Source organism: Natrix helvetica, assembly GCF_964273705.1.
Source record: "Natrix helvetica genome assembly, chromosome: 3".
NCBI classification, from domain to species: Eukaryota; Metazoa; Chordata; class Lepidosauria; order Squamata; family Natricidae; genus Natrix; species Natrix helvetica.
The window spans coordinates 17,774-32,889 of NC_138549.1; the positions used below are offsets into that span (position 1 = coordinate 17,774).

The 15,116-nt window shown below is 45.0% G+C and overlaps 1 protein-coding gene across 1 annotated transcript; it reads right to left on the bottom strand.

The window, feature by feature from the left end:
* Positions 1-3,387: 3,387 nt before the first annotated feature.
* GDF2 (growth differentiation factor 2) lies at positions 3,388-7,270 on the bottom strand. The gene is made up of 2 exons (XM_081947603.1): positions 6,828-7,270; positions 3,388-4,848 (listed from the first exon to the last, which is right to left on the bottom strand). The coding sequence occupies exons 1-2, from the start codon at positions 7,243-7,245 to the stop codon at positions 3,929-3,931; spliced, it is 1,338 nt and encodes a 445-aa protein (XP_081803729.1). The 5' UTR covers positions 7,246-7,270; the 3' UTR covers positions 3,388-3,928.
* Between the last annotated feature and the right edge of the window lie 7,846 nt (positions 7,271-15,116).

Below are 15,116 nucleotides of genomic sequence, written 5' to 3' on the forward strand. Positions count from 1 at the left end.
GCCCCCCTTGCCACGGCTGCCACATGGTCATCCATTGACAGCCGGGCATCAAGGAGGACGCCCAAATTGCGCGCCCGTTCCACAGGGGGCAATTGTTCGCCCCCTATGGCCAGCGATGGGATCAGCTGGCTGAACCGAGGTGCCGGTAGCCACAGCCACTCAGTCTTGGAGGGGTTGAGTTTAAGTCTGTTGTCCCCCATCCAGACCCCGACGGCCTCCAAACACCGGGACATCACTTCGACAGCCTCGTTGGGGTGGTTTGGAGTTGAAATATACAGCTGAGTATCATCAGCGTAGAGGTGATACTCAACCCCAAAACCACGGATGATCTCACCCAGCGGCTTCACATATGTGTTGAACAGGAGAGGCGAGAGGACCGACCCCTGTGGCACTCCACAAGTGAGTGACCTCGGGGTCGACCTCTGTCCCCGTCAACACACATTGCCTCCGGTCGGAGAGGTAGGAGCCAAACCACCACAAAATGGTACCTCCGACTCCTATCCCCTCCAACCGGCGCAATAGGATACCATGGTCGATGGTATCAAAAGCCGCCGAGAGGTCTAATAGGACCAGGATAGAGGAACAACCTCTATCTCTGGCCCTCCAGAGATCATCAACCAACGCGACCAAGGCTGTCTCTGTGCTGTGCCCGGGTCGGAAGCCGGACTGGCGTGAGTCTAGATACTCGGATTCGTCAAGGTGTCGTGGAAACTGCTGCGCCACCACATTCTCTACAACCTTCGCTAGAAACGGAAGGTTGGAGACTGGACGATAATTAGCTAGCTCCATTGGGTCGAGTGAAGGCCTCTTAAGCAAGGGCCTCACCACCGCCTCTTTCAAGGCGGTTGGTAAGGATCCCTCACCCAATGAGGCATTCACCAGGCCCAGAAGCCAGCCTCGGGTCACCTCCCAAGATGCCAGGACCAACCAGGAGGGACACGGGTCCATTAAACATGTGGTGGGTCGCAGCCGTCCACGCAACCTATCTAAATCCTCGGGGGCAACAGAATCAAACTCCTCCCAGGATGGTCTCACAAGACTCGCTGTTGGCGGCCCGTCTGGTCCACTGAGTGGGGCCCATCCGCTCCGGATCTGAGCGACTTTGTCCTGCAGATATTCCCCAAATTCCTCTGCTCTGCCCTGTAAGGGTGCCCCCTGTGTCCTCTGTGACAAGAGGGAGCGGGTCACCCTAAACAGGGCGGCAGGGCGGTTATCCGCGGACGCAATAAGGGTGGCGCAATATCTACATTTGGCCACCCTTAATGCCACAAGGTAGGTCCGCAAGTAGGATCTTACCTGTGTTCGATCAGATTCGGAGCGTGAGGACCTCCACCTGCTCTCTAGAGTCTCCTGTGGCGCTTCATCACCCTCAGCTCCTCGGTATACCAAGGAGCCCGGGTGGGTCGCTGCCGCAGGAGAGGTCGCAAAGGCGCAACCCGGTCCAAGGCCCCAGCCGCCGCCCTATTCCAGGCGGCCGCTAGGTCCTCCGACCAAGCGCGGGTCAGGGCTACAGGTAATGGCCCAAGCTCCGTCTGGAACCTATCTGGCTCCATCAGGTGCTTGGGGCGGTACCAGCGTGGACCGTCTGGTCCCGCCTCCTCGCGGTGGGGGGTAGCGCCAGGGAAGTCAAGCCGGAGACATGAGTGATCTGACCATGACAGGGGTGTAACAGTAAAATCCCCTCTACCCAGATCACTCGTCCACTGCTCAGATACAAAAACAAGGTCCAATGTGTGGCCTCCTTCATGTGTGGGGCCCTGAATTAACTGGGTCAGGCCCATGGCTGTCATGGAAGCCATGAACTCCCGAGCTACCTCAGACGCTGCTCCCGTCGACGGCAGGTTGAAATCCCCCATAGCCACAAGCCTGGGGATCTCAACCGCCGTCTCCGAGATCAGCTCGAGGAGCTCGGGCAGGGCTGCTGATGTATAGCGAGGAGCCAAGTATACAATCAGCAAACCCAACTGCCTCCCTGGGCCCCATTTTACACCAAGGGACTCACACCCGGATATCTGAGGAACAGTGAACTCCCTCGGCTCTAGACCTTCCCGTATAACTACCGCCACCCCACCACCCTTACCCAGGGCCCGAGGCTGATGGAATGCACGGAAACCTGGTGGGCACATTTCCACGAGGGGTAAACCACCCTCGTGGCCCAACCAGGTTTCCGTTATCCCTGCAAGGTCTAGCTCCCCCTCAGAGATCAACTCATTAATGAGGGGGGCCTTGTTGGTTACGGACCTTGCATTGCAAAGCATCAGCCGTAGGCCCGGGCTCTGTAGTTCCTGGCCACCTAGGTTGCGGGGGTTGGTGCAAACGACCGGGCATAGCCAACAACCACGGTCTCCCAACCAACCTTGTGATCTTCTCTTGTCCTCGCATGGAGAGTGATCCACTGTGCCTGGACGGAATCGCTGCCTTCAGTAGTTCTCTCGACAGAGCAGAATAGTTTGATGGCCAGGGAGCTCCTTACACTTTTTTCAGATGGGACTTGGATGATTAGCAAAGTCCTTATTTTTCCAACAAAGTTTCTTCTCTTTTATATCTGGAGACCACTCAGTTAACATGCACATTTGGGCCGGGCTGGTCCTTTAATGTTTGTTTTAAACTGCTCATGTTTTAGGTGAAATGTGACAGGTTGACATTTCATAAATTCATAAAGCTTCCCTTTATTTCTCTCCTTGTGACAATGGAATAGCCCCTTTCCCAAAATATTCATTTAGTGCTATTTCATTGCTCATATTTATTCATTTCTTTATTACATTATTTTAGGGATGCTAAATGTTGGGTTCCTCTTACCCGGCCTTGGCATCTTTGGGGCCTGGTTACTCCTATCCTTTGTATCTTTTTGACCCAACCAGAATGTATAGTTGAACATTATGACATTTAGAGTGCTAAATCCCACAATCTAGAGAAGGTTTACTCCATGAAACAACAACTTGTTTGCAGTCCTATCCTAACTTCCTTCTTTTCTACCTACTTCTAATGCAGAGGTGGGTTCCTACCAGTTCGGACCGGTTCGGCCGAGTAGGTAGTAACTTGGTCGTGCAAGTGCCCGAACCAGTTCTTTGCTTTTGCGCATGTGCAGAAGCATTTTTTTACTTTTGCACATGTGTGCATAGCATGCATCAGGTGTGCGCATACCTGAAGCATGTCCCTGAGCAAACTGGCAGTAAAAGAAGCTGGAACCCACCCCTGTTCTAGTGTCCTCTGTCCTATGACAGGTGGGTGAGGGTAGGGAATGTCACAGATGCCAGTCTCACCAAATCTATGATGGGTTTTACAGTAAAATAAAGGCAACATATCGGACTCACTTTGGGATAAAGGAAGGTCCCAGAGTGCATTTCATGTACCAAAGTTGCTTACATATTATACTTTAATAATCTTTATAGTAATCAGATTTCAATATCATTTCTAAAATATTTTTTCACTGCTTGGAAAATAGTTACACTGCTAGAAAAGTATTTCATAATGCTTTTCTTCTACATATTTTTTCTATGATGGAAATGTGAAAAAAACACTCCCTCTCTTTGGGGGTTGGAGAAGAAGTTACAGTTCTGTAAACATATGTGGTATTGGCACAATAGTAAAAAAAAAAAAACAACAACTCCTGCCACTAGATCTACTGTGATGAGTGGTTCGTCTTCTGGAAATAGCTCCTGCAGTCAATAAGTCCCCACAAATATTTACAGTACAGTTGATGAGCACAGGCAGAGTTTTTTAATGATATCTTCCTAAAAATATACAGTAAGTATATCAAAGAAATGTTGCAGGGAGAGAAAGATCTATGTGCCGGAGATTCAGTCTAGAAATTAATGATTCCATTCTTAGTCACTGATTTACAACAAGTGCCATTCTATGAGAAATTCAAAGAGAAAGGGCTGCACTCGCAACTTCATGTTTAAAGTGAGTGAGAGGGCCTCTCATACTACCGGCAGCCACATTCTGCTACTTTCATCCCTTCGTATTCGTATTTCAGGGTGGGGGTTCCAGCCTCATCTTTATAAAGCATGGAGATGGCTTCCAGCTTCGTGGGAACACAACAGGCCTTGACAGCTTTCTTGGGGTTTTTGTAGTGGACCAAGGTCTGGACAATCGCATGCTTGGTTGGGGTGACATTGTCGGTCAGAGGATAGAAGCAGCCCCCTTTACACTGAAACGCCTCATAATCTGGAGGAGCAATGATCCAGTTCCAGCCGATTTCTTTAAAATTCACATGGAGGGTTGTTTTCCGGCAATGGTTGAGCTCAATACTTCGTTTACTTCTGGACAGGGAGTGATGGGTTCCGTGGGCAGGCCAAGAATTCCACCTGTGGGCAGCGTGGCCTTTCACTAAACTCTTCAGCACATCCTCCTGTTCATGTGCCACCATTTCCTGAAGTTCTGCGTGGTTTGCTTTGACTCTTTTGCCGTGATCATTAGAAAACACTATCAAGGAAGGCAGATGGTTTGAATCAGGAGCCACGCTGATGTTCAGATGCTCACAGTTGAAACCACTTGGATCGTAGCTCTTCATGGCGGTCTCCAACCGGTTGACAGTCCTGGTCTTTTCTGCCTTGACCCATTTTTTCACAGTGCTGGACACATCAAATGTCACCCAGCCACATCCCTGGATTTCTCTGGAGGCAAGGAAGTTCCTTACGCCCTCTGCTTCCTCCCAGTTATCTCCTTCATGCATATCATAGATTACTACATTCCCATGAACACTCAGAAAACACTCTGACTCTTTCTGACATGCAATGTGGATCCTCAGTTCAGCTTTAGTTACTTCTTCATGCCATGGGATGGAAACGTTGAAGAGCAAGATATATTTCTGATTTATTTCCAATGAAGACAGAGAAGAAATATCTGATGGAGAAAATGATAAACACTCTTATAATGATGATTGACTTTTTCTAGCAAGAAAGGAATTTCAACCTGAAGATTAGTACATCCAATGCTGAATCTTCAACATTACATTACCAGTATTACTAAAATGCTAATATGAAACAAAGTAAAGGAATTAAATTATGCTTATATTTAAGTAAAAGGTACTATTAGAAATATGGGGAAATGGACATATCTTCCAGCATATTGTAAACTGGCTGGAATCATTGATTGAAATGAGTGACTACAGAAATTGAATAAATAAATTAAATAAAGTATTGTTGATGAAAAATATGTTTAAAAATTTCTATATGTAAAAGAAAAACCCACCTGACATAGCGGTTAAGGTGCTGGACTAGCAGCTGGGAGTGAGTGTTTAGGTATGCAGGTTGACTTGGTGATTTTGGTCTCTAGCCTTCCCTTTTAGCCCCAACTCTACCCCACAGAGTGGCTGTTGCGAGGGGGGGGAATAGGGGAAGGAAGTACCAAGGGACTCTGCCCCCGCCCTTCAGTTTAAAAACATCTAGAAATTGCAGGGAAAGGAGTTTTGCACAATGAAAAATCAGACATCCTCAGAAACACAACGTTTTTCCAAATAAATAAAAAATAAATCAAAGTAAGTAGCTGTATTGTTCTAATGACAAGAACTTTGTGGAGAGGGCTGAGTTGACAGATTCTGCCTGTCAGAGAGTCACTGAATGGGCTACCATGACTGAGGGGGCCTCAGACCAGGCTTTCCTTGGTTCTAACCCAACACTTAAGCATTTTGCTACACTGGCCCTCTCTAAAAAGAGATTAGGGGATTATTTCAAAGAATGGGCAATTTGCATGGTTTGGGTTTAAACAATTAGTATCAATTGGGAAAGTTATCAGCCTAAAAATCTGCTATTGTCAAAAGGACAAGATTAAACTCGGTAGACTTTTATTTTTTTTTAAAAACCCTCTTAAAGGCTTCTTGGAGACTTTAGAACTTTATATGGGCTCCAAATCTATGTTTTTCAAAAGAGATTGGAGGCATTAGCTGGTCTCTTTGCCTAAAAGTGTGAATGTTGGGTTTTGTATTTTTGTTGATGATGTGTTCAATATTTTAACTGTAACTTTGAATTGGTGGGATGGAGAGAGGAGGCATTATCTAAGGGGGAATGGGAGATTTGCCCATCTTTTCCCCTTCCATATAATCTTGCTTAACGTATTTATTACATTTTTAAACCACCTGTAACACTTGGATGGCTCTATGTTAATTGATCAGTTAATATAATGCCTTTCAGAAGAGTTCTATGTTGATCAACTTTTGGTGACAATGCTCTCAAACCCTGCTTTGTCCTCAGTTTTAGGTGAATTGATCTGTTTCTGAATCTCCTCTGAAATAGCAATTGCAACCAAACAGTAGGATCCTAACATTTGTTTTTGTTTTTTTTTAAATTAAGTACTTAAAGACCTCTTCCTCCGGGAGCAAAGCTGAAAGCTTTTTACTCCACCTAGCAATACTGCAAAAGGATGCTGCTGATAGCCAAGACTGATCTATAGTTCAACCCTATTAATTAGAAAAATCTTGAAACATTGGGCCGTTATCAAAGCCAGATAGTTTTGTCTCAGGAGAACATGCAGCTCAGGAAGAAACGAAATAGCAATGGCTTTCTTTTGATTTTGGGACCACACACGCACGCACCTCTGGCAAATGTTTGTGACTCCAGAGGTTTCTAGAACACCCAGAGGTTACTCCCAGCCACACTGCATGCTTTAGCAGAACCATCTACCTGCACTTTAAAGAAACTATAGAAGTACTAACATTCGCCTGAGAAACTGATGCAAATTACATTGGTAATTTATCTTTCAATCATTTTAAATCTTACATTATAAAAGAAAACAAGTGGAGAATATAAAAAAATATTTGAGTGGAATTTAGGATCCCGACTGCCATCTCAAAATACTCTAGCTTACCCATTGAAAACTACTCATACCTTCAGGTCTAAAGCTGCGCACAATGTTGGCAATGGGGCTGGAGGACTTGTCCTGGGTGTATCTGTTATATAAATCAATCATAAACTGGGGTGGTTCCTCTTTGATCTTTTCTTGTGAAGGTATCTCTGATAAGTTCAAGTTCCTTAAAAAATCAGCTTTCAGATTCTCCAGAAAAGCCTTAAAGTTGAAATAGGCCTCTCCCTCCGTATTTCCAAGTTCACCAGAAGATTTGTGAGAATTCTCCTTTGTGAGTAAGCTGTGCTGGCTTCCCATGAGAGTTCCACTTTGTAGGACAATGAGGATGATGTACAGAAGAGTCCAGGCACCAAAATATAACATCTTGTTAAATTTCCAAGGCTGGGGGACAACAAATGATCCAGAATAGCAAAGTTTTGTGTGATGAAGTCTGAAGAACATGCTGTGAATTTAAAAAAAAAAGGCCTGTCCCTTTCTAAAGCTGGGTTTCTGCTGTGTGTTTCCCCTCCAGCCCTTTGTGGATCCTCAGATTGGTTGTCCCCTTGCCCTTATCTCAATCATTGATGTTCCAGTTGAGCCTCTTATCTATGGAGGCTCTTCACTAATGAAGATTCTATAAACATCAGGCAAGCACAGATGGCTCGTGGCATCCAGGAAAGAATCTATGTTTGTTTTGGGGTCATCATTGCCTAATTATGTTCCTTTATCATTTCCTTGCCAGCAACAATACATATTTTAAGATTCTTTGGGGAAGGCATATGGTAGACTGTTTTCTTGGTTCCCACACCAAGCAAAACCAAAATGAGAATGGAGGGGAAAAAATCATTTTGATTAGCTTTCATGTACACTTCACCCAGGTTGAGGATTTCTATCTTTTCCGTTACATGGTGCAACAATCCCATCGTTATGTAAATATCTGAAATTTCCCCCATTATCTTCCCACTGCAATTGCTTCTACACAGAAGGCTTTAAGCTGTCTTTTCATTCTTCCTTCGTTAATCAGTGCTGTGTGTGTGTATGCCAAGGCAGTTAACACCATGACAGTTTTCCACACCCACAACAATCGGAGCTGAAATACTGATGACCTTCCAAATATCTCCCCATTCTGCACCATGGCGTGGGGCCCCTTTTGCACAAGCACAGGCAGCATTGCATGGGTGTCCTTGGCGTGGGACCCCGGGACACACAAATGCTTTGAGGAAGGATGCTGTTCTTGTGGCTTCTCCAAAATGAAAGTCTCCTGGGTCAATTACGCCTGTGAAACCTTTGTGCTCAAGACAGCTTGAGTCTTTTCTGAGGCTGGCCTTCCATGTGTGGTGGATATTTCAGTTTATGACAAACCATGGAAAATCTGAATGTTAAAAAGAAAAAAAAAACATTTTGGGCAAAACCAGAACAGAGGCAAACAACAGCAACCCTTATCCTCTGTCCTTTGACTGCTATCACACTGTAGTTGCCCCCCACCCCCACCCCTGGACCAGAGGACGTAACCAGATCAAGCCAAAGTTGATTTGTGGGTATTATTTTATTTATTTATTTATTTATTCGCACTTCTAGACCGCCCCCTCTCCCAAAAGGGACTCGGGGCGGTGTACAGTCCACAAGCAAATAAAGGAAGTGTGTTGGCCCTTCCTTGGCTCCCCCCATATTCCTCTGCTCCCCTGGGCTTGGACCCTCCCCAAGCAGCAGAGGGGAGAACCCCCAGTGGCCCTCAATATCCCATCCAGGGGTGGGTGGGTGCCAGAGGAGCTGTCAGCCCTCAGTGTTAACCTTAACAAAACCCAAAAGAGATGACGGGGGACAGGAAACCTATTGATTGGGATGCTCTAGGTATGGGAGAGATATTGATTTTTTATTTCACACGGTCCATTAGATACAGGGGGACAATCCGTGCCCACAGATGTTGCTCCTTCCTTTGATTTATTCTCTGAGTTGGACTGAAACATCCACCAGACCCAAAAGTGTAATTTACAAAACTGTAAATTATAGTTATTTTGGTTTAAACAAATAGCAACACATTGCTTTTTTCCATAATTCAAGTTGATATAACTGTTTAGCACCTAAAATTAAAAACAACACACACTACTATACCTTCCATTTTGTAAAACAGTATGCTTGGTGAGGAGGACGCCATAGAAGTTTAATAATGAATAGAAATAAACATTTTTTAATAAAAATTACATTAAATGTTTTAACAGGGTGCCATTTCTTTCTCAAAAGCTCCTCACTCATTTGAACATCCTTAGAAGAGCAACTTGTCCTCTGACGTTTGCACGTTCTTGTGCAATGGGCTCCTTCAGGCCGTCTATTGGCCTCTGGGCCTGATTTCTGGTACACCCTGTGAATTTGAAGAAGAGAAAACCAAACTTTCCTTCTACCTAATTCAGAGTATGGACGCCTCATCCCACCGGTTGGAAGGAGAGCGATGAATTGGTTTTGCTGACAGCCTGAAGCTCCTTCCCTGACCTGCTTCAGGCAGCCAGTGGGAAGGAACAGAAGGACAATGACGAAAGGACACCAGACGACTGACTGACGGGAGGCTTACATTCTATTAGCCTCCGATGACAGTCAGAGCTGATTTATCAAAGCAGCTCAAGCAGGACAGCCCTGGTGCCTATCACGCTGGTATATTAATCAGGGAGAGTTAATCTGCGAGAACATTAATGAATACAAATTGCTCCCAAAGGCCGAGGAGGCATTAGATTCCCTCTCAGTAATCGTGGTTCCTATTATCTTCCAAACAGAGATTCCTGTCAGGCCACTCAAGGATGGTCAGAGATGATGAAGACAAATGATCCCGCTTTGGAGGAACATGCTTCCCTCAATTAGCATCTGAGTGCCCTTAATGTGGAGGATAGTTTCATCAGAGCTCCATCTTCAGAAACTGGACGCAGCTGCTTGCAACAAATTATTTAAATTATCTAGTTATAAGGGATATTTTTGCAGATACCTGTGTGAATATATATTATGTACTCACAAATATTGCATCCTTTATGAGACCTGAGGACAGCTAATTGGGGGGGGGGGGCTGGGGAGGGTTGTTACATTTTACAATACAGGGAATTTGTTCCTTAAGATATAGGCAACGAAAGACCAGGCAACAGGATGTATTGTACAGATGGGGCCCTGGGGATCAGAGGAAGGGTCATGCAAGGAGATAGGCCCCAGGTGTGGGTGTCATGGACATGAGAGTGAGGAATACGAATTCTGAAAAACATTTTCTCTTCATTTCTTTGCCTTAAAACGAACAATGAAACAGCTTTATTTCATTTTGCTTTTCTGCAATACAGGCATGCTAACTGTTGCTAATGGTATGGGGGGAGGGCTGTCGGGGAATGGGGGGGGGAATGGGAGGGCTGCACAGTCATAGCGAGGCAGACGCAAGCCACTTACCTGTCAGAAACCACTAAGCCAGGATATTGGAAACAAGAATAGCTCGCTTATAAGAAAAGCCTCAAAGCCTTCTAGCTAGAACATGAAACTAGAAACTGGAGGAAACTAGAAAATGGATTCGTAACTGGCTGACCAACCGCACTCAATGTGTAGTCCTCAATGGAACTGCATCTACATGGAGGGAAGTATGCAGTGGAGTACCCCAAGGCTCTGTTTTAGGCCCAGTACTCTTCAACATCTTCATCAATGATTTGGATGAGGGAATAGATGAGGAACTCATCAAATTTGCAGATGACACCAAGCTGGCAGGAATAGCCAACACTCCAGAAGATAGGCTTAAGATACAGAAGGATCTTGACAAACTTGAACACTGGGCACTATCTAATAAAATGAAATCCAATGGTGAAAAGAGTAAGGTTCTACATTTAGGCAACAAAAATGGAATGCACAGGTACAGTATAGGTGGTACCTTGCTCAGTAGTAGTAACTGTGAAAGGGATCTTGGAGTCCTAGTGGACAACCATTTAAATATGAGCCAGCAGTGTGCAGCAGCTGCCAAAAAAGCCAACACAGTCCTAGGCTGCATCAACAGAGGGATAGAATCAAGATCACGTGAAGTGTTAATACCACTTTATAATGCCTTGGTAAGGCCACACTTGGAATACTGCATTCAGTTCTGGTCACCACGATATAAAAAAGATGTGGAGACTCTAGAAAGAGTGCAGAGAAGAGCAACAAAGATGATTAGGGGACTGGAGACTAAAACATATGAAGAATGGTTGCAGGAACTGGGTATGTTTAGCTTAAGAGAAAGAAGGACTAGGGGAGACATGATAGCAGTGTTCCAATATCTCAGGGGTTACCACAAAGAAGAGGGAGTCAAACTATTCTCCAAGGCACCTGAGGGTAGAACAAGAAGCAATGGGTGGAAACTAATCAAGGAGAGAAGCAACTTAGAACTGAGGAGAAATTTCCTGACAGTTAGAACAATTAATCAGTGGAACAGCTTGCCTCCAGAAGTTGTGAATGCCCCAACACTGGAAGTCTTTAAGAAGATGTTGGATAGCCATTTGTCTGAAACGGTATAGGGTTTCCTGCCTAGGCAGGGGGTTGGACTAGAAGACCTCCAAGGTCCCTTCCAACTCTACTATTGTATTGTATTGTATTGTATTGTATTGTATTGTATTGTATTGTATTGTATAAACTTTGCAAGATACCGGTGACCTGGGGTGAGTGACAGGTGATGTGACATTTAGCTTGAGGGGGGCTGCAATACAGGTAACCAATCAATATTATATGTTATGCATTCCTTTTGGGGGGGGGAAAGGGGTGAATATGATCCACCCTTGACTATAAGAATTGCTGTAAAACTGTAATCAGGGCCTTGGCAGCTTTCAAAGCCAGGCTCCTTATATCTTGGTACCGAAAAAATAATGTATATTCTTGTATCACACCTTGTGTTTGGTGATCCCTCGGCTTTGACACCAAGCTAAGGCCCAGTTTTGGAGTCAACAGCAGCCTTGCCTTGAGAAAGGAAGGGGGCTTCTCACCTTTTGAGATAGAAAGAGGAGGACCGCCTCAGAAGACGACTGCCTTCCTTCCATGGAGGCTGTGGAAATTCAGAGGGAGGTGAGGTTACAGGTAGCCCTCAACTTACAGCAGTTTGTTTAGTGACCGCTTGAAGTTACAACGGCAGCGTCAACAGTGACTTACGACCATTTTTCACACTTAAGACACTTAAGATCCCCATGGTCACGTGATCAAAATTCAGATGCTTGGCAACTGACTCATATTTATGACCGTTACACTGTCCTGGTGTCATATGATCACATTTTATGACATTCGAGTCCCTTTCGGGAGAGGGGGCGGTATATAAATGCTAATAATAAATAAATAATAAATTCTAACAAGCAAAGTCAAAGGGAAAGATTCACTGAACAACCGCGTTACTAACTTAACAACGGCAGTGATTTACTTAATAACTGTGGCAAGAAAGGTTGTAAAATGGAGCAAAACTCACTTAACAAACATCTCAATTAACAACAGAAATTTTGGGCTCAATTGTGGTCGTAAGTCGGGTATTACCTGTATACATATAAAGCTATAATCGCCACATTGCTTGGTTAAAATGTCCAACCCAGACTCCAGATGGGGAATTTCCTCCCTCCTCCCTGGAGGATAGCGTCAAAGCCCTGCCCCTTCCATGGAGCCAGAGATGGCCAGTATGGGGGGGATGCTTACCGCTGGCTCTTCCTTCAATGCAACTCAAGCAGCGCCTTGTTTGACCAGAGAGTGGTCGAGTGGAGGAACTGCACTGTGTGAGGGAAGTCTGAATAGTTGGAGGCTCTCCATTCCCTTTGTTCTTTCCACAGTCACCTCAGTTGGACTCCTTCTCCCTCAGCTGCTCTCATGGTTACAGAGATTATTAAGGCCTCCATAGGCAATTAAGCTATGCAATTAAACCACCAAAAAGCCATTCGTGGTTCTGGAAGACCACTGCAATTATACACTAGCCTTACATCTTCTATTTATGGGGAAATGTTGGCTTATTCAGCTATGTTTGAATAACGGATTGCCTGGACCTATTTCAATAAATTCTTTACTTGGTTTTTGGACTGCTTTAATCATTAAGGTAGGTGATTTATTCCAGCAAATAGATGACGGGGAATCTGATCCTGTTCAACCACCCAGATTCTTATTGTTTTCAGCATCGTGGTCCTCAGTATCTTTCAGGACCACTTGACTGCGATGGGCCAGGAGTCCTAGCTGTGCAGGGATTCTAGTCCTTTCAGCTCAGAGGCACATAGAAGATGGTGCCGGAAAACTTCAAACAATGTAGGTGCTTGGCCCATTGTCAATTTCACTCTTCTGATACTAGAACTAGATTGGCACAAACAGGATCTCAAGATCTCTGATAAGTAAATTGATTGGAGGGAAAAGCTATTAAGAATGTTTGGTGTAGTAACAGACTAGTCTGCTTTCAAGTTCTTTGTTCCTGTCATCTTTTGATGTCTTTCAAATTCACACCTTCGTCCCCAAAGGTATTTCACCTCTACCAGAAACTGTAGGGCGGGGTCATTCAGAATTGACCTCTGGGAACAACCTCTCTCCAGCCCTACCACCTGACTCCACAGAAACGGCTGAAGGGGCAAGATGGCTGGGGACAAGCGGAGGTGAAATCCAAACGAGATGGAGATGCTGCTGGTAAATAGCACAAGGAGGTGGAGATGAGATGAATCCACTTCGCTTCTGCTTCTATGTAAGACTCTCCTCTCCTCAAAATGCCTTTTGCTGTTGTTTAAAACGCTCCCTCTATATTCTGACAATGTCTTTATTGCCCAATCTCACAGTTCAGAGATGAAAAGAGCCTGTGTGGACCTTAACCTGAGAGAGCCAAATGCCTCGTCTCTCTCACTCCAGGGAGAATCAAAGAGTGGAGCAGCAGGAAGTAGGTGGGAAGGAGGAAGGCAGTCCTGCAGTACCGTATCCTTGGCTGGGAGAAAGGGGGTCTTCCTGGGTTCTCTCGGAGGGGCCCTACCTCCTCTTCAGCCGACTTCAAGCAGCAGGACAGGTCCTCTCCCTGACGGCTGCTGATGCCATTTCAAAGCAGGAAACACTGAGAGTGACAGTGCCATGATCTGAGTGAGGAGGGCCGCTTCCGTTCATTTTAGAATGAAGTGACTTGACATTCAATGAGAAGCAATGAAAAGCCACATATGAGTCAAAATGACAGAATCAGGACTTATTTGACGGAGCCCTTGTTTTCAACAGCTCCTTCCAAGCCCTCATCCGAGAGTTTTATGCTGAAATGAGCACAGCTGACTGGGTGAGAAGAAATTTAATATTGTCTGGCAAGAACTGTCTCCCTAGGTGCTGTGACAGGGAAAGGCACGGTGTGCTCCCTGGGCCAGGCATCTCTTTGCGTTAACATCAAGAAGTGACAAATAGAAGAAAGCAAAGAACAGATGGTGGCACATTTCTGCACTGCCTCAGCGCTGGCAGCCTCAGGAACAGCAGCGCAGGACAACTTTAGCAGCCGTTTGTCTGTTTAACCAGTGACATCACCAACGTAAAGAAAGCCCAGGGGATGCAGATGTCAACAGGTTACGACCCAAATCAGGTATGATGTGCATAGCACCCCCTCACCCCCGATGATGTCACCAGCATCGTCTCCAGCTGAGTTCAAGGCAAGCCATTTTTAACTGCAAGTTCTAGGTCTAAGTTAAAGTTATTCAATTATTTCTAGTCTTCAGACGCTCAACTGGGTGATTGTAAAGGCTATTCCTACTCACACAACATATTTATTTATTTATTGTTATTTTTTTCATTTTTTAAGCAAATAGTTTTTTATGTTTTCCCTTTCAAATTTATTCATAGATATACATTCTTATAATTGCTATTTAGCATTTATCTATTCATCATTAATCTCTATACTCATTTTTACACACACACACACACACACACACACACACACACATTATATATAGAAACACCCCCACAGCATGAATAAATGTGACGATACCTCCCACCTACCAGACATCTAGAAAGCAGCCCTAGTCAACAAACGAGCCCCACCCACCACCCAGGCCATTACAATACGAAACAACAATAGACACACAGCCAGCACCAATCAGCACCAATCTACCAATCATGATACAACAACACAACCAATCATTCCACTTACTGAAACAAAGCCAGCACTCCACACACACACACACCAAGATTTATAGAAAGACGGCAGCTCCGATCACACTTTAAGGCCAAAACCCAGCCTGAAGATGGCGAGTGAGACCTCGCTGAAACGTTGCCAAGACAATCTCAATCTTACACGGGAAAAGACCCGAATACAACAAGACCAGCATATATATGCCTTCTTCTTTCTTCCTCTTCTTCCTCCTTTCTTCTTCTCCTCTCTTTCC